This window comes from Notothenia rossii, assembly GCF_949606895.1.
Source record: "Notothenia rossii genome assembly, chromosome: 5".
Lineage (NCBI taxonomy): Eukaryota > Metazoa > Chordata > Actinopteri > Perciformes > Nototheniidae > Notothenia > Notothenia rossii.
The window spans coordinates 43,567,438-43,590,585 of record NC_136903.1 but is presented as its reverse complement, the minus strand read 5'-3'; the positions used below and the strand labels follow the sequence as shown (position 1 = coordinate 43,590,585).

The 23,148-nt window shown below is 40.4% G+C and overlaps 1 protein-coding gene and 2 long non-coding RNA genes across 3 annotated transcripts in view; 1 reads left to right on the top strand and 2 right to left on the bottom strand.

The window, feature by feature from the left end:
* LOC307038811 (uncharacterized protein) overlaps positions 1-12,421 on the bottom strand; it is a gene marked incomplete at its 5' end in the record, with an annotated part of 71,043 nt that extends 58,622 nt beyond the window's left edge. The window contains 2 exons of the mRNA XM_079680488.1: positions 11,733-11,789; positions 12,353-12,421. Of these exons, the coding sequence (XP_079536614.1) occupies positions 11,733-11,789; positions 12,353-12,421 (126 nt within the window). The remainder of the gene's footprint in view (positions 1-11,732; positions 11,790-12,352) is intronic.
* Positions 12,422-19,127: 6,706 nt separating this feature from the next.
* Positions 19,128-22,439, top strand: LOC307041740. The gene is made up of 4 exons (XR_013808866.1): positions 19,128-19,246; positions 19,676-20,039; positions 21,837-21,891; positions 22,006-22,439. It is a non-coding gene; the product is annotated as an uncharacterized lncRNA (long non-coding RNA).
* Positions 20,071-21,734, bottom strand: LOC307041738. The gene is made up of 3 exons (XR_013808864.1): positions 21,326-21,734; positions 20,670-21,146; positions 20,071-20,232 (listed from the first exon to the last, which is right to left on the bottom strand). It is a non-coding gene; the product is annotated as an uncharacterized lncRNA (long non-coding RNA).
* Positions 22,440-23,148: the final 709 nt, after the last annotated feature.

Genomic DNA, 23,148 nt, shown 5'->3' with positions numbered 1-23,148 from the left:
CGACCCTATCGGACACCTCCCTTTGTAGCCAGACTTCACCACAGCAGAATCGAGTTTCTGTTTTTCAGGTCTCAACAGCTCCACGTCAGGTGTATCGTCGCCCCTTGAACTGCAGTCGGTGTAAACAGGAGGACTTGGTAAGGATCCCCCGTCTTGGGCGAGTACTAGGTTTTTCCTCTTCCTGTTTTAGGTGGAAACCCCTCGTCTTGACCTCACTAGCTGTGTGGACACAATAGTTTCCTGTGTGGGGGAACAACATCACTCGTAATCTCTATCCTTCTTATAATAACAAAAATAGTCTGCTAAATGTTCAACTATGTCTTAATCTTCTACTACTCTGTGGATGCTTTATGTGTAATTGCAATATGATACTCCCTATCTTTTAAAACCTCTCCCTCCTGTGGTGACAGATATGGCTCTATGTGTCACACTCCTAGGTTTATGTCACGGTTTTAGTGTTGTCTGTCTGGTTATGGGTTTTGTTAGTCTGTTCATTCGGTGTTTTGTCTTCCTCCTTGTGTTTTGTCTGGTCCTCCTCCCTGTCGTTAGTTTCCCTGGTGTGTCTGATTGTCTCACTGTGTTCACCTGTTGCCCTTGTGTTTTTCCCTCCCCTGCCCAGCTGTGTCTTGTCCTGTGATTACCCTTCTGTGTATTTAGTCTAGTCTTCCCCTGTGTTCCATGTCGGTTCATTGTTTCCCCTCCATGTTATTCCATGGTCTGTGTTCCTTGTGCTGCTCGTTTGTTTTGGAGATTTTGGATACTGCCTTTTTTGCCACCGCTTTTATTATTTAATAAAGCTCGCTTTTCGTTAAATTCTGCATTTGACTCCTATAGATGTTGCACTGAATTTCGGACTCCAGCTTACAGCTTCCTGCCTACGACCTGCCAAAGACCAGTATGGAGGAATGTTAAGCCCTCCCACTATTTTCCAAGAGGGCGTTGCCAGATTTTCAATTTCAGGTTTTAACCAGGAGATGGCGCTTCATTCACAAATACAGAAAGACAAGTTTCATGGACTTTCAGTTGTGTTTTGAAGAGCATTTGAACACATCTATATTTTAGATCAACTAAAGTATATCTAATCTTGTAATTCAATAATATATAGTCTTTATATATTAAATAATCATAATGTAAATGTTTACATTCAACTTCTTTATTTGTTATGCTCATACTTTAACCTTTACAATCGTTTGCTTTAATATGCAGTATATTTTTGTGTTTGCTTCCTCCTGCTCCCTTTCGGACACATACTGTATGATTTATTATTATTATAAATATGAAGATATTATTAAGATAAGATAAGATGTTACTTTATTGATTGAACATTTTAGTTTAGAATGTGCTGTCCCACGGTAATTCAGAAGGCTCACAGGTCACATTCCGACCATTATTTAAAACAATAGGTGCTTTCACACCGTCTACCGTTTGATTTGTATAGAGGGAGCTCTGTCAGTTTTCGAATTACCCATTTGCTTTCGGGGAGCCCTATTTTTCAGAGCACATCCCGCTACTAAATATGTCACACGCACGCTCTGTTGACTGGCGCAGCAGCGCGGATGCGATCAATTGCTATAAAAACACTCTTCTACTAATACAGACTGTGTCACTATGCCGGCAGATGTGGCCGTTGTTGAAGCCTCTTCAGGCTGCGCATCGGCAGGCCTCTCCCTCGGTGTGGAGCTGTCAAACTCGACCCTAACGCCGCTTACAGCCGGCCAACTAAAAGTTGTTTTCCGTTCACGTTGTCATTTTTAGACTCCTTCGCTTCTTTGCTTGTGAATCCAAAAGCTGTGACGCTTGGCTGTTTTCGTTTTGCCATATTTTTTTATTACACAGCCAGAGTTAAAAAAATATCAATATGAACATTTCAAATACCGCGCCGGCATCACCGCCATAACCATAGCAACGTAAGTAAGAATGCAGCGCCGCCACGTACAGATGGCAACACCCAGACATATTCACAAATATAAAACAAATATTCAGAAACTGTAATGAACAATAACTATTATTTATTTCAAGAACTGTTATTTACAGAAACTCAACATTTCTAATCTGTGTGACACAAATATGCACGATTGTTTTGGGCTCCCCCTATTTATCTCAAAGTCAGCCTTCGGGGGAGCTCCCTCCCTCTTCGGGGGAGCCAAGCTCCCCCTAGCTCCCCCCCATATCGAACAGTGTCTGTGGCTGAATGGCCAGCGATTAGGTGCGGCGCATTTATCATAGGTGATCAGAGCTAACTATCAGATTTCATTTAAAAAACAGATCTGATTTTAAGACTATTTCTGCGCTCATAAAGAATGATAAGAATAAGAATAATGCATATTGAACTGGTTTCATTAATTAGTGAGTTTATTTAACACTAGAACCGCCAATCGGGTCAATTTGTGTGATGTGTGTTGTGTGTGTGCAATGTAACATTTTTTCAATAAAATAATAAAGTCTCCCAGTCCGTGACTTTTCCTGAAAGTGTGTTATGTAGCACCCTATGTTGTTAAAAATTGCATTCTAACAGCGGGATTTGACGGGTTTAGGTAGGCCTATACAAAAACCTCTGGCGGTTCTAGTGTTAAGGTAATTAGGTACAGTAGAAGCCCTTTTTTATCAGTAACGAATTTAGCAGTTGAACATAAAAGTCAACTAACTGAGGGTCACTTGCAATGACAGTGTTGTGTCTAACTGTAAGCTTGTCACTCAGAGTAACCTACCGTTAATTTAGCTGCTGGAGAAGAAAGATCAAGGGGGGAGGGGGGGAGAGAGCTGTGGTTGATGGGCCATTTGTGTAAATACAAAGCTGAGAGCTGCTGTTTCATTCAGACTGTTTAAAAAACTGTAACAACGGACTATTTTTCTTAGCGGATGCATGTCAATTTAAATCAATACATACAACTATTTTTTAAATCAATAAAAACATTTTGTAAATCCATAAAAGCATTTCAATTAATATTGGGAGTCATGTCGTTACTTTGTTGAGAATGTGGCCGTGTAATAAGCGGGATAATTTGCAGCGACTTGTTCCTTATGGGGAAAATAACACCCGTCATGTGTGTGTAGAGGTGTGTGTGGTTAAAACACTTTCATGAAGTGAAGGAATTTCCTTCTATAAAACAGCTGTGGGCAGCAGTGAGTGTCACGGACATGAATTCATAGATCAAGGCAGACTGGTGCACACACTCTCCTGTCCTGCCAGGCGACACGCCCGTTCTAAGCTGTGTCCCTCACTCCTCACATCCCAAGCATCCCCACAAGTGTATTATGTTGTTACATCTCAGATGTTATGTTTCAGTTGTGCTCTGTCTATGTTCAGTGATGCAAACTTGTCACCTTTCGGCGAAATTCACCGTTTTGAATCCAAAATAAGTCGTTTGTGTGATTCATGTAGATCTGCAATACAAATATTTTTGGGGTATGGGGGGGGCTGGGACCCGGAGTAATCTGCGGCCGTGAGCTGTTAGGTGTTCTTTTTTTATATATTATAATGAAGTACGAGCTGTGTGCTCGAGTCTTCCTGCCTGTCGGCTCTGCTCATGGATGTATAATAAGGCTCTGCTGTTCCGAGATGATGGTCTAGCTTCAGCAGCTACATTACCTATGGGTGCGTTCGTTAATATTAACTGTGCGTCCGGAGTCACTGTGGCACAGACTGGACCGCTGGTGAACAGCTGTTAGAACGGGCCGTTCAGGTGTTCAGAGCAGAGCTCCCTGTCGGAGCGGCAGAGCGTGATGTGAACTGAAAAGTTTTTCTGTGGCAATATTATTTAAGGAATCGATGAGCTAGCTAGCTAGCATACATTGTCACTATCTGCTAACGTTAGCTTTAGCCTTCTATTTCTAATAGTTTTTTTCATAGGCTATAAACAGAGGTGGTATAAGTATATATTGTACTTGAGTAAAAGTAGAAGTACTCAGATCTTGTACTTGAGTAAAAGTAGAAGTACTCAAATCTTGTACTTGAGTAAAAGTAGAAGCACACAGATCTTGTACTAGAGTAAAAGTAGTACTCAAATCTTGTACTTGAGTAAAAGTAGAAGCACTCAGGTCTTGTACTTGAGTAAAAGTAGAAGCACACAGATCTTGTACTAGAGTAAAAAGTAGAAGTACTCAGGTCTTGTACTTGAGTAAAAGTAGAAGTACTCAGATCTTGTACTTGAGTAAAAGTAATAGTCCCAGAGTGTAGGAATACTCTGTTACAGTTAAAGTCCTGCATTCAAAATGTTCCTCAAGTAAAAGTAGAAAAGTATTATCATCAAAATATAGTGAAAGTAGTGACAGTAAAAGTAGTCATTGTGCAGATTGGTCCATTTCAGAATAATAGATATGATATGTTTTATAATGATTGATCATGAAAGTGTTCTCAAAGCTGGTAAAGGTGCAGCTAGTTTGAATGACTTTGTATACTGCAGGGTAGCTTGTGGATTTACTCCAGGTGGAACTAAAGTCTGATTTAACACTTGATTATATTTCACTTAATTAATCCAGATCTGTGAAGTAACTAAAGGTATTAAATACATGTAGTGGAGTCAAAGTACACCATGTACCTCTGAACTGTAGTGGAGTAGAAGAACAAAGTAGCAAAACATTGAAATACTTAAATAAAGTACAAGTATCTCAAAATTGTGCCCAAGTATAGTACTTGTTGAGTTTATGAACTTAGTTACTTTACACCATGTGGCTATAAAGATAAAAAGACTTAAGCCTTGCACAGAGTCACGAAAATACATTTTCAAGATGCTCAACAGTGCGGCCAAAATTATAAACTGACTGCTACACAATTTAAAATAAATGCTTTTATATTTCTATTAGATGTGACTCTTTGGCGTCTCTGTTATTATTAACACTGCTGCTTTAGTTGTTCTGACTGCTAAAATCCTCTGTCATTCCGTGGGGTGGGGGAGCCGGGGGCTCGGATCCTTGTCACCTTTTTCATACCTGATGAGTTTGCATCCCTGTATGTTAAAAAGCCTCAGTCACCTTAATTCATGTAATAAAAACATCTCAGGTCAGTAACACTCAAAGCTAAATGTGCAATACCATGTTCAGCTATGTTACTATTTATAATGTTATTGTTGTTACATCAGAAGATGTACATATTGAAATGATTTCTTAACTTACAGTAGGCTATTTTTTACAATGTGTGTTGGAAGGATTTATTAAATTACAGTGAATATTGTCATTGTTGAAGGCTTTTAGAGAAGGGTGAACTATAAGCCTGAATTACATAACATTTTATACCTAAAAACATAAAAGCCACAATAAATAAATCACAATTATTCTAGTTATTTTTACCTCCCGTATTGCTTTCAACCCACCAGCTTTTATGGTGTTGTTACGTCACTAACTGTAAGCTTGTCACATACAGTCTATGGTCACTCGGAGTAACCTACTGTTAATTTAGCTGCTGGAGAAGAAAGATCAGGGGGGGAGGGGGGGAGAGAGCTGTGGTTGATGGGCCATTAGTTGTGTAAATACACAGCTGAGAGCTGCCGTTTCATTCTGACTGTTTAAAAAACGGTAACAACGGACTATTTTTCTTAGCGGATGCATGTCAATTTAAATCAATACATACAACTATTTTTTAAATCAATAAAAACATTTTCTAAATCCATAAAAGCATTTCAATTAATATTGGGAGTCATGTCGTTACTTTGTTGAGAATGTGGCCATGTAATAAGCGGGATCATTTGCAGCGACTTGTTCCTTATGGGGAAAATAACACCCTTCATCCAGATGAGGATCCCTCCGCTACACTTTGGGATCCTGATCGACCGACGAAGCTCCATTAACATATACATATTTTTGGTGAATTACTGAGTTTAGGCACGTTAATAACGTTTTAATGAAGTTGAATACAGTATATTCATATGTGTCATTGATTTCATGTCAATTCGGCGAACATAAACATAAATGATCGTGGTGAAGATGATGATTAAATTAGGATTAAAAATCGAGAGCCGGGCTGCATTTCCTCCCGTTCGTTTTTTTCGAATAACAAAATTATTTTGTTAAATAACAACATGGTGATGTTTTGTAAATGATTACATGTCTCTTATTTAGCACAGTAGTATGATATCCGTGACATATGGATCTTAACAAAGTTCTGCTGTACATCCAGCATACTGTATCTCACTTTATTTCACATGAGCTCCAGTGTGGAACCCCACTGCATCCCCTGGTGGATCAATGATCCATTGCAGCTGGCTTCATTATAATTACATTTATCTATCACGGGGGCGGTCTCAAGTCAAGCTGGAGGTTTTCCCTTGAGCGAGGGCAGATCACGTACCAATCACGGCCCTCGCGTTTCAAACTTTCTGAAATGAATCGCTACATCTGTACCTGCTTCACCCAATCGTAACAGAATGAAGCTGGATTGCAAAATACCCTTGTGCTGAAGATGCATCACCTGGTGGTCTGGCCCTCTGAGCTTCCTCATTGTTGTGGTTGGTACCAGGCTGTCAGGTGCATTTGGTTCATGTTTGGCAATGCTGTTCCTCTTTGACATCCCTGAGACCCCCTGCCTCTGTCGTAATCATGGAAACCTCCCCTGGGGTAACTGCATGGAGGGCCGTTGTTTGGTGCACTGTTCTGCGGACACTCTCTGGACTAATGTGTCAGCCGACCACATTTGTAGCAGCCTTCATCTGTTCTTCGTCTTGATCGTTGCTCTCCTCTCCATTTTCCCTTTTGTTGATGCTGTATCTGAATCTCTGGCACTACCTGAGTTTGAACTGTTGGAGGTGTCCGGCCTGCCTTCTCTGGTTCTATGGACATCTCGGATGTAGCTGCCATTTGCCTTGCCGCTTTCTTGTTTTTATTAGCTTCGGTATCTTTCTCAGCTATTTGTATCTTCAAGAGTCTCAGTTGTAGTGCTTCCATTTCTGTCTTTTGTGTTTGTCTTTCTCGTTGTCTTTCTTCTGTGATTTTTTCTAATCGTTTGTTCTCTTCCATCAGGTGTTTTGATTTACTGGTTAGCACTCTTACTCCATACTCCAATCCTTTGTCACTTTTGTCCGTGGAAACTCCATTCAACTGCAAGACTTCACCAACATTTGGAAAGGGAGGAGGGACTTCGGCCAGGTTTAGATACAGCTTCGGAGTTTGGTTAACCGGAGCATCTTTTGTTTTTTCTGCCATGTCTTCCCTCACTGGCAGGTCTGCTACTTGGACCAGGTTTATGCTGTATGCCAATAGGCTGGCATATTCCAGATGGAGTATCAGACTTGTAACTCTTATAAACCTTTGTTCAGCTTCCCTCCATACATTTAGCTGTTGTAGGCATTGTTCATGCTCATAGTCGAGTACTGCTCTTCTATGTGCTTTTGTTGGTCCAGGTTGATCATCTGCTGGAATCAATTCTCTCGTTTGCCATTGTTCCAACAGTTTCTTTATTTGGTTCCATGCATTCTGTCTAAGATTTGGAACTGTTGTAGCATCTGATCTGATTTTTACCCTTTCCTTGATATCGGCAGTTGAGCCTGGCTCTGCGTCTGGTCTCAACTTAGTTTCTTTCGGTGACATGTTGTCTAACTATTTGAATGAAATTATTAAGTTATCAAAGATAGAGCACTAATCCTCTGACCAGCACCTTCGTTCCTGATAAATAATATCCTATGTCATCCGAGCTTAACTTTAAATCTGAGTATTTTTTTATATATATATATATATATATATATATATATATATATATATATATATATATATAGGGCCGGGACTCGATTAAAAAAATTAATCTAATTAATTAGAGGTTTTGTAATTAATTAATCGAAATTAATCGCATTTTTAATCGCATATAAATATTTGACCTGAGAACAGTGAGAAGATGTCAATAAAGTGTGCCGTCACACAGAGTTAATTTGAATTGCTTACCGAGGTCCAATGATCCCCAGTCAGGGCAACACATTCGGCTTTCTCCAATAAATTCTCTTTATCTTCCTTTTCATTGTGATAAAGCTGCTGGATTCTTTTTGTCACTGTCTTTCTGCATGGCAGCTCATATGTTGTGTCAGACGATGCAATCTGTAGTACCTTTTGCAGCCCTTTCTCTTCTACCACTCCAAGTGGTCTACAGTCGAGTGCAATCCAGTGAGCTGGTTATTTTTTCAGACGTGGACTTAGTTATCCTGGCCCTGAAACTAGTCATCTGGTTGAGTGTGGATCATACTTGTCAACCCTCCCGATTTTCGCGGGAGACTCCCGATTTCACTACCCTCTCCCGGTTTCCTCCCGGGGTCATATTTCTCCCGCATTTCTCCCGATTTCTGACAAAATCAGATTTACACACGACTGTTTCCACTCGGACTTTAATACAGCTACACCATTGTTTGGTTTCCATGGTAACACGTCTCTTTAGCAGTGTTGGGCAAGTTACTTCCAAAATGTAATATATTACATATTACTTATTACTCTCTTTTGAAAGTAATAAGTTACATTACAATATTACTGTCTCTGAAATGTAATGAGTTACACTACTTTAGTTACTTTTTAGTTACTTTCACAAAAATAACCGCAAAAGAATAGCTAGGTATTTTAAATGCTAAAATGTAGTTTAGTGCAGCTCATTATGCATCCAGTGAAGGGCAATGTGGTATAGCATAACAACTGTGTAGGCCCTTAAGGCTACTAACAACTTGTATTACAGGGCTTAGTTGAATACTCGATTCCGATTGTAAATTCTTAACATGTGACACGTTGTTAATACAGCAGTAGCCTACAGACCGCTGTCAAGGACTATAATGAAGGTTAACATATTGTAAATCAAGGCAAATATTATTTAAACCATGCTCATGATTTGAAATGGCAAACATTGAAAGGCAAAAGTATTATTAAAACCATGTAGCCTACTACATCATCACCTTGGTCCCATCATATACGCTGGGAAGAGAATATTTACTGCTCTTGAAAACTGGTATCACATCATCATGTGAGGTTGACTTTGTGACCTGGAGAACATTTCAGCTGCAACATCAGCTCGTTGATAATAAGCTTGGGATATGAGATATTTTTGTAGCCATTCGTGGTGAAGGCATCTGTGCTATTGTATGCATTATTTTTGACCCAACATTTGTACAGGCATGTCAGAATATGGTACTATTTTCACATGAATATTCTAGCCATTGTCTATTTTTATACCACAAGCTGCAAAATGACCGCCTTACCCCACTGTACAGGCGGGTAGTTGTTTAGATATACCTGGCACCTGCGGGCCGCAGAGGGGCGGCGTAGTTTCGGGCGACGAAGACTGCTGCTCCGGGGCCGGCGAGTCAGGCGGGAGTAAGCTAGTGTCCACAACGGAGGGTAACGTGATGTCCGCATCTGACCTGTTGCTACTGTCTGCAGTAGATGCAGTGTTGCTGGCGTTTAGTGATGGTTGCTTTAACCATTTTCGTATAAATGATTATCCACAGATCAGATGTGTGTCACTGCTGTGGAAGCACTTTGGAAATGATGCACGCGCAGCGGAGCAGGTCACGCGCACCTGACACAATTTGTTGTTATTATTTTTCGCTACGTTCTCTTTTTTGAATGGTTGCATAACGTTCAACTTCCCCAAAGATCTCAACGCGAAGCCTGAAGGGTAAACACCAGGTTTACTAATCTACCCGCACAATTTGTCCGGTGTCGCAATGTCTCGCTTCTTAAAAAACAAAACACCATTTAATTTCGGGTTAAAATGTGTTGTAACTGCGTTACTGAGCATTGTAACGGGTAATATATTACCCACATTTCATTAGTAATGCGTTACATTACTTCGTTACAGCAAAAAGTAATATATTACTGTAACTCCGTTACTTTTGTAACGCGTTACACCCAACACTGCTCTTTAGTAGCGCGCGCAACTCAAAGTCTGAGAGGGTGAGGCAGATATTCACAGAAAACAGAACAAGAATCGACAACTACTCTACTCTCTGCTCACTCCTTTCCTGTAAAATGCAGGTCCAGTCCACACATATGCTCCATCAAGGACGGTGCTACAGGCCGCAAGGAAGTGCACTTACAACTACAATAAGCATGTTAATGTTAATCTAACAGCTCCGGCGATCCACTAGCACCCCCCCCCCCCCCCAATTTTGCATTTTCAAATGCTCCCGATTTCTGAGGGCAGCTATGGGGTGGGTCCTTTTACTCGGAGTCCGCGGCTAACGTCCACGCTAGCTTCCACGCTAGCTGCTATATGTTTTGCATTGAGGTGATACTTGAGGCTTGATGTGCTGCGGTGATATGCGAATTCCTTTTTGCATAATTTGCATACAACCGTGCTCCTATCGACGCTTCCATCCGTCCATTTTTAAAACAAAATTTCCCATCCACGGGGCCAACCAAAGCGGTCTTATCAGCTTCTTCGTTCATGTTTGACTATTGTTCACTGTGGTTTGTTGTTGTCTGAAGTCATGAACGTTAGTTGGTGCTCCAGTATAATCGGTACGCCTGAAACTCATCCATTGAGAAACGTTCCGCAGGGCAAAAATAAGTGTGATTAAAATGCGTTAATCTTTTTAACGCGTTAATTAAGATTAATTAATGACACAAACATTAACGCGTTAAAGTCCCGGCCCTAATATATATATATATATAAGTAAAATAAGAATTTTAAAAAGTTTTAAGTTTTTTGTAAAAAATTAATAAAATACAATTATGCACATTTTAAAATCAGAAATGTTAAATCTTACATTTGGAAACCACATGTCTTATCTGTGTATCATGAAGTATGTGTCCATCTATAACACTCGCATTGTAATTTGCTTTCTTACAGTGCAGACGCTTTTCTGCTTGCTCTTGCCTCTGCTTACTTTTTATGCTGATTTTCCTATTCTTATTCTCTGAAAACTTCGAGCAGCGGCTCCTGGACATTAACTTATCACTGGGACAGTTAATCTTCGTAAATAGACGGAGGGTTTCAGCCATATTTCAACATTTTTACGACGACCTCAGTCTTACAGTAGCGTGGCCTAGCGACAGCTAACGCCTGATAGGCTACTGCATGCTATTTAGCTTAAGCTAGTTGTTAGCAAAATGCCTCCGTTCTCTCCAGATGACTTCCAAAAACTTCTACAGAAGATGGCTGTGTTGGAAATGAAAATGCAACTGTTGGAAGTTAACGTGGAAGTGAATGGACTATGTCGTGGGAATGACACCACTTTACCAGTGTTGCAAAATAATGGAAAAGGGTATGCTAACTCACAGCTAGTTAGCAGCTACAAGGATTCCAAGGAACAGGAGGGCTGTGTACCGGGTAATACATCTACATGTGGTAGTCCTCCCTGGAACTCTCTGGGTGCAAAGCCTAAGAGTAAATCATTTCCATGGGATTTGGGAGGACGAATAACAGGCAGAGCCCAGCGCTCTGAAATCTGTGATGCGACCGACTGGCCTGCATTGTTATCACCCAGGAAGAGCGCCTCTTCAACCCCTATTCATACTAGGAAACAGCCATGGACAGCTGCTAAAGGGAGAATTACAAACAATCCTCCTAAACCACCAAGTGTGCCAATCCAAAACAGATACGCTCCGCTGACCTAGAACCGGACATGTCTTTCTGATGAGCTGGATAACCTGTCCTCTTCAGACAGCAGGGTAAGGACCAATAGCTACTCCAAAAGTAAAAGGCTAGAGGGAAAGCTAACAACTGGGCCTGAAACTCTGATTGTGGGTGACTCTGCTGTAAGAGATGTAAAAAGTCTGTGTAGTAGGAACAACACCAAAGTACTCTGTTTCCCAAGGATGTGGTCTCTGACTTGGCTGAGAAGATCCTGCATATTGGGGCTGAACATCCGACTGTGAGGAATGTGGTACTGCACATTGGAAAAAATGATGTTGTGAAACAACAGTCAGAAATGCTGAAAAAATACTTTAAATGTCTGTTGGAAACTGTCAGCTCTCTAAATGCAGAGGTGTTCATCAGTGGCCCTCTACCGCCAGTCAGAAGAGGAGTGGAGAGATTCAGCAGACTGTTTGCACTGAACACCTGGCTTTCAACTGCTTGTACTGACCATTCTGTCCATTTTATTGACAATTTTAACTGTTTCTGGGATCGCAGACATTTTTATAAGGCAAATGGAGTTTGCATGAACAAGTCAGGAGTGAAATTGTTTATCTCTAACATATTCAACCGCTTGCGTCATCAATCTGTTCCCTCTGCCAAGGACAAGCAACAAGAGGAATCAAAACAAGAGAAAGACACAACACATCGCTCAAAAAACCTTGAAGAAGTATCAGTGCACCGGCCTGATGAATGTCTTGATAATGGGAGACCTATGACACAAATGGAGGAGTCTCCACTGCCCGTCACCCCCCCTGTCAACGCCTTTGATGATACTCTTCATTCATCCCCCAGCTCTCTCTACTCTCCGCTCACCCTTTCACCCTCGGCCTCCCCCCTGGAGTTCGATGAGCGCATGAAGGCGATACACAGGGTTGGCAGCATGTCCTTTACCCCCGCCCCTCAATGACGCCCACCAAAATCACCGAAGCAGAGACGCGCACCCATCTCCCCCGGCTTCATCACCATGCATACCACAATCATCCAAACCAAAACAATACGAGGAAGGTGGAAGCAGATTTCCAAACCCCCCTTCCTACAGTGTAGACCCCACCCTGCCCTCCTATGATGAGAGGAGCAGGGTGGTGGGTCCTCCCTCCCCTTCAAAGCCTGATAGGGATGTGTGTGTACAAACCGCTGCAAAAACTGATATTTGCTGGGTCCAGGCTCAAGGGCGTATGTCACTCTCAACTCTTTCCAGGACATGCCGGGGCCCTGCCTGCCTGTAGCTTTGCCGATATCTGTGTTGATAAGTATTAGATTAAGAGCAGTGAATCATCTTAGATACAGGAAGCGCTCAAACGTTTGTGTGAGTTTATCAAATTTAGCAGTGATTCCATGTCAGCCACAGCTTGTTACAAAAAACCTGACTGATAGTGTGTTTAACGAACTTAAACTAGCTTTATTAAATGTCAGGTCTTTGGCAGGAAAAACATTTTTAATCAATGATTTTATCACTGAGCACAATCTGGATTTTATGTTTTTAACAGAAACTTGGATTGAACAAAATAACAGTGCAGCTGTTCTTATCGAATCGACACCTCCCAACTTGAGTTTTATGAGTCAGGAAAGAATGCATAAGAAAGGGGGTGGAGTTGCTATTTTGTTCAATGATTCCCTTCAATTAAGGAAGACATCTTATGGGAACTTTGCTTCTTTTGAATATGTGGCCCTTCAGCTGAAATGCTCCTCTCGAGCTCCGTTCCTAAATATCTATAGACCACCCAAATACTGTGCAAGCTTTTTGATGACTTTACTGAACTGCTGTCTATAGTGTGTATTGACTTTGACAGTCTAGTCATTATTGGTGATTTTAACATCCATGTTGACAACCCCCAGGACAGAGGGGCTAAAGAACTGTTTTGTGTTCTTGATAGCTATGGACTGAGTCAGCATGTGACGGAGCCCACGCACAATAAGGGGCAAACTCTGGACTTAATGATCTCAAAGGGTCTGAATATCTCTAAGGTTGTGGTGACTGATGTTGCACTCTCTGACCATTCCTTGGTTCTTTTAGATCTCTATTTCTCTTCACAAAAATGTTCAAAAAGCGGTAACCACAAAGCGATATTTAACAGAAAATACTAGGGAAATGTTTACTCAGAATTTTTCTTCCACACTCGCCCCTGCTGACATCTCAGTAAATGAGCTAGTAGATCATTTTAATTCAAAAATTCAAAATGTTATAGATGCCATTGCTCCAACTAAGGTAAAGGAATTGTCTGGCAAGAAGATATCTCCATGGAGAAAGGCCATGACCGTGAGAGCAGAAAAAAAAAGAGAGTGTCGAAAAGCTGAACGCAGGTGGCGAAAAACAAATCTCCAGGTTCACTTTGAAATCTATAAAGAGAGACTTGGCCTTTATAATTTGGAATTGAAAAACGCACGACAGTCTTTCTTCTCTGACATCATTACCAAAAACAAAAACAACGCACGTGCCTTGTTTGCTACCGTCGACAGACTAACTAACCCCCCAGTGTCAGTAGCCTCTGAATTTCTATCCACCAGGGCGTGCAATGATTTTGCCTCCTTCTTCACTGACAAAATTCAGAAAATCAGACAACAGTCAGTGCCTCTGTATCAGGTACAGCAAATGTGTTGTCCCTATGTCCACTTAATATCAATGCAGACATCATGACACAGTTCCATCAGATTAATGATAAAAACCTAGAGGATATTATTCAACTTCTGAAATCCTCCTCCTGCTGCCTTGATATTATTCCAACAGGATTTTTCAAAGATGTTTTTCCTTGCATGGCCTCAGATCTACTTCATATAGTAAACAAATCTCTTCACTCAGGTATTTTTCCACAGGCCCTGAAAACTGCAGTCATTAAACAGCTCTTAAAAAAGAATAATCTAGACGCTTCAGTAATGAACAATTACAGGCCCATATCAAACCTGCCATTTCAAAGTAAAATCATTGAAAAAGTTGTTTTTCAACAGTTGAGTAACTTCTTGCATTGAAATAACTGTTTCGATGTGTTCCAGTCAGGCTTTCGTTCAAACCACAGCACTGAGACTGCTCTTGTAAAGGTCTTCAATGACATCCACTTAAACACAGACAGTGGCAGAACTTCAGTGTTAGTATTATTAGATCTCAGTGCTGCGTTTGACACTTGACCACAACATATTACTAGACCGACTGGAAAATTGGGTGGGACTTTCGGAAACAGTTCTACATTGGTTTGAATCCTACTTAAAGGACAGAAACAACTTTGTTTCTATAGGTAACTACACATCTGAGTTGACAAATATGACATGTGGGGTACCTCAAGGCTCCATATTGGGGCCTCTTCTCTTTAACATCTACATGCTGGCTCAGATAATGAAGAACAACAAAATAAGTTACCATAGCTATGCAGATGACACACAAATTTACGTAACGATTTCACCAGGAGACTATGCTCCAATTCAAACACTGAGTAAGTGCATTGAACAAATCAATGACTGGATGTGTCAGAACTTTCTCCAATTAAACAAAGATAAAACTGAGGTAATGGTTTTTGGAGCCAAGGCAGAACGTATAAAAGTCAGCGCTGAGCTTCAGTCTGCAATGTTCAAAACAACAGATAAAGCCAGAAATCTAGGTGTAGTCATGGACTCTAACCTGAGTTTCAACAGTCACATTAAAACAGTTACTAAATCAGCCTACTATCACCTAAAGAACATATCTAGGATTAAAAGACTAATGTCACAGCAGGATTTGGAAAAACTTGTCCATGCTTTTATCTTCAGTAGACTGGACTACTGTAATGGTGTCTTCACAGGTCTCACTAAAAAATCTATTAGAAAGCTGCAGCTGATTCAGAACGCTGCTGCTCGAGTCCTCACTGACACTAAGAAAGTGGATCACATCACTCCTGTTCTGAAGTCCTTACACTGGCTTCCTGTGTGTCAAAGAATAGATTTCAAAATACTGCTGCTGGTTTATAAAGCTTTGAATGGTTTAGGCCCAAAATACATTTCTGACCTCCTGCTAAATTATGAACCATCCAGATCTCTCAGGTCTTCAGGGGTGGGTCAGCTTTCTGTCCCCAGAGTCAGAACTAAACATGGAGAAGCAGTTCAGTTATTATGCTCCAAATATCTGGAACAAACTCCCAGAAACCTGCAGGTCCGCTGCAACTCTTACTACTTTTAAATCCAGGCTGAAGACTTTTCTTTTTGTCGCTGCTTTTAATTGAACTATTCATATCTTAGACTGCACTGTAACTTTTATCCATGTATTTTTTCTCTTAATGTTTATTTGATTAACTTTTTTTTTTATGACTGATTTTAAATGCCATTTTCTTAATGTCTTTCATTTTTTGTAAAGCACTTTGAATTGCCTTGTGTTGAAAAGTGCTATATAAATACATTTGCCTTGCCTTGCCTTGCATATAATTGTCCTAAAATGTGCTATTGTTGTATTTATTACGACCAGCAGAGTGCGCCGTTGTAATTTCCAGCTCAATCCACTAGGGATAGCTGTTGCAAAACTGACCTCTATTTAACAAGAAGAAGCTTATTTTCCTAAAAGATATCTTAAAAATTGGAAGAAAATTACAATATGGTTAAACAATACAGCACATAACCTCCAAAACACATTTGCAAACAGGAATATTTCAAAAAACGCCAATATACATTTGCCAGCAGAAATACTTCCAAAATCAGATTGGACTTTAGGAAATACAATATTCCTTCCCTACAAATACCAAACTTCCAACGGACTATTTTCTAGTTCCAACTCTGACAAGAAGTATGATGTTCTTCGCAAGATGGAGTGCCTAGAAAAATGCCTCATCAGAGTGAAACCAGCTGCATAAGTACCATGGATGTATAGACAAGTTTACGCGCCAAAACACGGGTAGCGCCATAACCCTACACAAATGCACGTCATTTCCGCCGGAAGTCTTTTGCACAGCGTCTGTCGGTGTAAACCGGTGTAAACAGTCAGACGGGCACTGGTGTAAACACAGCGATTTCGATGCTAACAGTGATGCTAGCTTGGGAACACGATTCTACTTCTTTTACTGGAGATGGCGTTACTCTCCCCCATCCGAATTCAGTGCAAAACTGGGAGGATAACATGACGACGTGGCCCAGCATAACGTACAGCAAAATTTGCTCCTACTTCGTTCAATCCATGGCAATAGATGGAAAAGCAATGGACAGTCTGAAGGCATATCATAAGGCTGCGCACATTCTACTTTGCCCACATGCTCCCGAAAATTGTTGACGATTTTGTTGAGGGAAGGTTACAGTTCTGCAGTAAATATCTCAGCATTTTAAAACCAAAATAAACTGCCTTATTTAGGTCATGCCCACAGGAGCCAACAGTTGTCTGTTGTTTACATAATGCACAATTTACATGATCTCTTTATGCTGTGCAATATATCATATGTGCCTGTACTGTTTGAGTGAAAATAAAGTTTGATGTAATTTAATTTCATTATTGCACTGTTATTGCATTATTGCATTTCATATGTTCCTTAGAGTGCTACAATTTCTTTTAACACAGTTCATCATTCATATTAAGCTCATACTGTACATAAATAACACTGAATGAATTAATTGTTGAGAGGAAACTAAAGAAATGGCTTCAACAAGAAAGATCACATGTTTAATCCTAACAGGTATTACAAATTAAAATATAAAAGCAGCCCACACAATTACATCACTATGAAAATATTCATATATAATATTAAAAAATACAATGCATGCAGTATTTGTTGTTTTTATCTGTATTTAATGAACAACATGGCTGGGTGCTGGGTGCTGGTTTGTGGTCGTAGCACTCTCTATCTAACCACTCGTTCAGGTGCTTTCTCGAGTGATTGCAACCAACTACCGCACACGTAGTTCCCGAACCACTTTTCTTCATGTTGTAATTGTTATATCCTCTTTGTCTCTGCGATATCAGTGCTTTGTCGGCACAACGGAGCTAGCTAGCAAAACAAACCCAGTCCGCCAAAACGGAAGTGCATTGCATCGAAGGGAGGAGTTCAGGATGTAGAGCGGAAACGGCTCAATAACTTGTGTATAATAAGAACTGGATACAGCGTGGAAGGCGGGGCCTCATTCATTCCTATGAGAGTTGCTCATTGGCGCATGGATGACAAAATGGCCCAACTTTTGAGAGAGTGAAACGTTACAGATTACCCAGCATGCCTGAGAAGTACCCGTATGTGCGCTCATAGAGCATGCGCAACTTTAACCACGCCTCCCAAAAGGCTCATCCACATCAAGCACCGCGCGTTCTGGATTGTTATGATGGATTTGATATTAACTAATAACGAGGCGGCCGCCGCAGCTAGCAGCTAGTGGCTAGCGAGTGTAACGTCCGAGCCATTAGTAATTATGCTAATGTACGTACACATCAATCGTTATGTACTTTTATATTATGCTGATGTAACAGGATCTAGTGATGGTTTTGTTCAGCATTGCCAGCTTCACTGTTGCGCTTTATGTTGTGCCCAGCATTCTCCTGTGCTCTGAAATCAAAATGTGGATAAGCATAAAACAACACTAAAATAAACACTACAATATAACCTGTTATTTGACACACACAAGGTTGTTCATTTGTTAAATATACAACACAGGCTATATACATATATATATATATATATATATATATATATATATATATATATATACAAGTATAATTAATACAACTATTAATTTGATTAGAGCTTTGACACATATATCTTTATTTATATATGTATAAGTATGACGACTTCCTCGGGCGATATCATATGGTATAGCTAATTAATCTGGGTCAAAACGTGTTGTGCCCACATGCAAAGGTTGTAAATTCTGGTTTATCCCTGCGTGGTATTATAGTAATAGCAAACAGCAGCGTTCAACTCCTTTAATGGTATATTGCAAGTGCAATAAGAAGCTACAGGGACGTTAATCTCCGTCGGTAATATTAACTTTATTTAATACAAGATTTACATCATACAGCCCATGCAGTATAATATTTTACAAATGATGAATTACAGCAAACATGTGCAATATATCCATTATTACAGCTCCGTGGGCTGGCAGTAAGGCGATATGGGTCGGTTCTTATTGTGCATCCATGGGTAAAGGTAAAACTCATGTAGTACTGAACATGTCACATCACATGAACGTGCCGGGCGGCGCGGTCCCGTGGTTTAGATGCGCGTTCATAATGCAGAAGGAAATAACTCTCAGAATAACGTTATTAGTACATTTTTACAACTTGGGGAACGAATGTTGTTAATAAGGGCTATACAAGTGTTCATACTGGGTAGTTTATTTAGTTTAAAAATAATTATCCAACTATTTACAGACCATTCTTTCCCCATGGTCAATGGGAAAAAGTGTTTCTGGGCCTGGCAACCAAAAGGAAGTGTAGTACCGCCGTTTGGCCACCACGAATATTTTCATCTGACATTTCTATCTAGTTTACTATTAAAAATGGGCTTTATCCTAAAGATATCCTCTCTTAACATTAAGAACCCTTACGCATAAGCCATAAACCTATCTATGTAATATTTGACTTTAAAAGCCAGTATTGGTTATCTGTTGCTATTTAGACACGATAGGTGGGACCAGCGCCATATAGAGAGAAGAGTTACGACAGCGGAAGTCCAAAAACGGTTATCGTCACGTGGTTCATGCAGACGAGGATCGTTCCCCGGAAGTTCATGGCGGGCAATGTGAATGCATTGATAACAGGAGATAGAACTACGATTTTTGGTAATTATTAGGGATTAAAGGTTTTGATTTGCAATATTTATACAACAAATCGATATGTGTATGTTTTTACATCAATATATTTTAAAAAATAAAATAGAATTTGCTAATATTAAGTGATAATATTAGGATTAGTGTGAACAACTAGTTTACATTTTAGGCTAACAGTGCCTTGGTTAAAGAGCCTGTTGCTGTTTATAGCTTTGAATTCTTTAAAACCAATATTATCTTCTTAAACTTGTATGGTAGTCCGGAGCATCACTTTCTAATGTTTATTGATATATTTAGAGGGAGGGGATCTAAAGGAATGCTTCAAAATTCAGATTAGATTAATTTCTACCATTTTCTTAAATTCATGGTAGTTTCAGTAATCCCATGGTAATTGAGGACACAAGTTATCTAAATGACGAATGTCATCTTTATGGCTTTCAGAAAGGACAGGAGACCGACAGGTGACTATCAAAGGACTAGCAGCAGCAGCAGCAGCAGCAGCATGATGATGATGATGATGTTAAATGTGTTGTTTTAGGAACATCCATTGCAAATACATGGAATTCAATAAACATTGAATAGCATATCATGCAGTTTGTCTGTGCCTTTTCCTCCGTGTTGTCCTGGTTTGCTGTGCTGCCCCCTAGTCGCCACCATGGTTTGCTGTGCTGCCAGGGGATGCTCAAATCGCTCAGAGAAAGGAGTATGAATGTACGGCTTCCCCACTGACACAGAGCGCAGGAAAAAATGGCTGGCTCAATTCAGCAGGAGCAATTTCACGACCAACAGCAAAAAAATATGTGAGGTAATTATATACAAACACTGCATTTGCACTTTTTCACAAAACGAAAACCACACCATTGGGAAAGCTTAATGTTTTTGTTTAATACAAAAAAACAGGGAAAGGCTTGAAAAACACAGAGTTGAGACTCAGGGTGCAGGGTGACGGTCTCAATGCAGGTATTCAGGCTTCATTGAATCCCCCTCTGGTTCTTGTGCTGAAAGAGGGAGTAACAGACAGGAGAAAGGGTTATACACACCTATATAGCACACCTATTGGATGGGAAATTGCCTTGGGGAGATAAGGTGTGGTCTTTGTTCCCAACTGAAGTTATGGAACTTTATTATTTGTGAGTTTAACAAAGTATGACAAATGGCATCGGTAACAGATGTGATATGAATTTCTATAAAGTTGTCTCACATTCTTGGTCATATTTTATATACAGTATGTAATGAGTATAACATGTCCAGTAAGTATAAAGTTTTTCCTAATACTGTGTATTCAACCACTATGGAATATGTATGTGGGCAGACAAAACTGAGTTGTTCTGTGTGTGAAGTAACCTCAAGTCACTTCGCAGCCACATTTTGATGCAGACCAGTTTGTCAAGACAAAAAAGGGCAAGACTAGGCTGAGAGCAGAGGCTATACCCACCATCTTCGTGCATCGCCCTGTGGTCAAAAAGAGAAGGGCCCCTGCACCACGATTCACCCCGGGACCTGTATCTACAAAGCCCATAGCTCATGATCACAGCTATAGTGTGAAAGGTGACACAGGTATAATAAGGATAAACTCTTAGTAACAAAAGTCATATTTCTTATTTTTAAGTGGTATAATATTTTAAATGTTCAAAAATCTACAGTGCTATGTCTTCTACTTGCATTAGTCTCAAAGATTGAGGGAAGAAGGGATGAGGAGACTGAGAGAAAGGAAAGTGAGGGTGAAGAAAGAGAGGACATGGCTAGTGAGGAGAGACAGGGAGGGTGGACACCACCCACTCAGCCAGCAGCCAGTCAGCATACGAGGGAACCAGCAGCCAGTCAGCATACGAGGGAGCCAGCAGCCAGTCAGCATACAAGGGAACCAGCAGCCAGTCAGCATACGAGGGAACCAGCAGCCAGTCAAACAGATCTATTAAAAAAATGTAAGAGAAAATTAAAGAGCCAAGAAGGAATCACCAAAAAAGCAAAGTCTGCACTAAGAAAAATCAGGAAGGAAAATGCAGCTCTAAAGAAAACGATGAAAATTAGGGACAACAAATATAAGAAAACGTTTTCAAAATACCAACTTAAGGCATTAGGCAGACTCACCACAAAGGGGATGAAATGGAGCAATGAGACAATTAAGAAGGCTTTAAAAATTCGCTTTGCGTGCGGACCAACGGGTTACAAAACTCTGCAGGAATTGCAGATTCCCCTTCCAGGATTAAGGACACTGCAAAGAAGGATGCAATGTGTTAAGTTTGAGCCTGGTGTGTAACAGCCAACATCACTGCCCCTCCACCCGTAAAATCACTGCCCCTCCACCTGCCAACATCACTGCCCTCCACCTGCCAGCACCCAGCCAGAGGAGCGCAAACAACAAAAACAAGCAAGGTGTCCCGTCATGTACCTGGAAGTTTGGGTTGGGAAAATGGAGTAAGAGAGGGACTTGAAAAACCTTGGTGGCTCTCTACTCATGTTGTGACAGTTGTCTTGGTTACAGCTCTCAAGTTTTTTTTTTTGCCATTTCCACATCTTTAGAAAATATGAAATAAATGAAGTGAAATCAACCTCTTCTCTGGAGAACAAACTTTGATTTCTCTGTCTTGTGACTTTGCAGTCTTGCAGTTTTGCTCCTCCACCTGTAACATCACTGCCCCTCCACCTGCCATACAGTAGGTTACTAACAAGATTACTTATATAATACAGTGATAGAATACATGTTTTGTATGCTTACTTATATAAAACAGTAGTATTAAACTTGCCTTGTGTTTTCACTCTCACTTAAGTCCCTCTCCCTTTGCCATCAATCCAAAATCAGCTGAGCTGCAACATTATACAGACAGGTAATAATCAACATAATCACAAGGACACAATATGGCTCTGCTAAAAACACTCACTCTTACACGCACAAAAGTTATATTTATCTAATATTTAACTCCCTCCACCCCCGCATACAATCCCGTTTATAAGCCCCTCTTCTCTAATTCAACAACGTTGGACGAAATGACATTAAGAGAACGGAATTTACAATTAAAAGGCTGTTCAACGTGTGTTGCTAACTTGATCCGGTATCCTAGCTTTATCTGTTATCTGTAAACGTTCCCTAAATCTACTAATTTAGGGATAATCCACTGACATCCTTTAATACACATGTTCATTTGAATCAGATGTACTGATAATATCCGCAATATAAATCTTTAAACTTCTTCTTACCTTTAAAAGTCCGTCACGAACGGTCTATTATGCTGCAACTCTACAGCTCTGCTAGCCTTGGCGCTAACTTCCGGGGAACGATTGAGAGGCTCCACGATCCGCCATTGCTGTAAAAAAGTGGTCCATTGGAGTGAACGGAGATGACGCAACTCTCAGTCTATACGGCGCTGGGTGGGACCAATATGGAGACCTATCAGCGACCATTAACTGACCATCGTCAAAATGTAACGTAACGCTGCTGTAAATCCGATTACTGTAATCCACCCGTAATATCTTGGTTGAAAACAGAACAGTATAACCACTGATAAAGCCTTACACCTTAATCAAGCCTATTCCCCGAAAATGACTTTTTTAAAACAGTTCCAAACTATTGTTAGACTCACTCCATTTACTCAACCCCGAGTTGACTCACTATGCCTTGTTGGTTTTCATTTACTCAATACTTAACTGACTCGCTATGACTCATAGATCTTAACAGCTTTAAACCGTTAAATGGGCATCAATACCCTTACGTTATAGGCAAACAAACTAACATAACAAGAGACACCTACATGAAAACGCAACAAGACACCTACATGAAGTAAAATGACTACACACATTAATATTAAAAATACAACACGCACACACAAATTAATAGCATTGCAGGGTTAGAAGAACAAAAGAAAATGTGAACTCACCCTGCTTGCGACAGAGCAACGCCACGAGTTATAGGATGC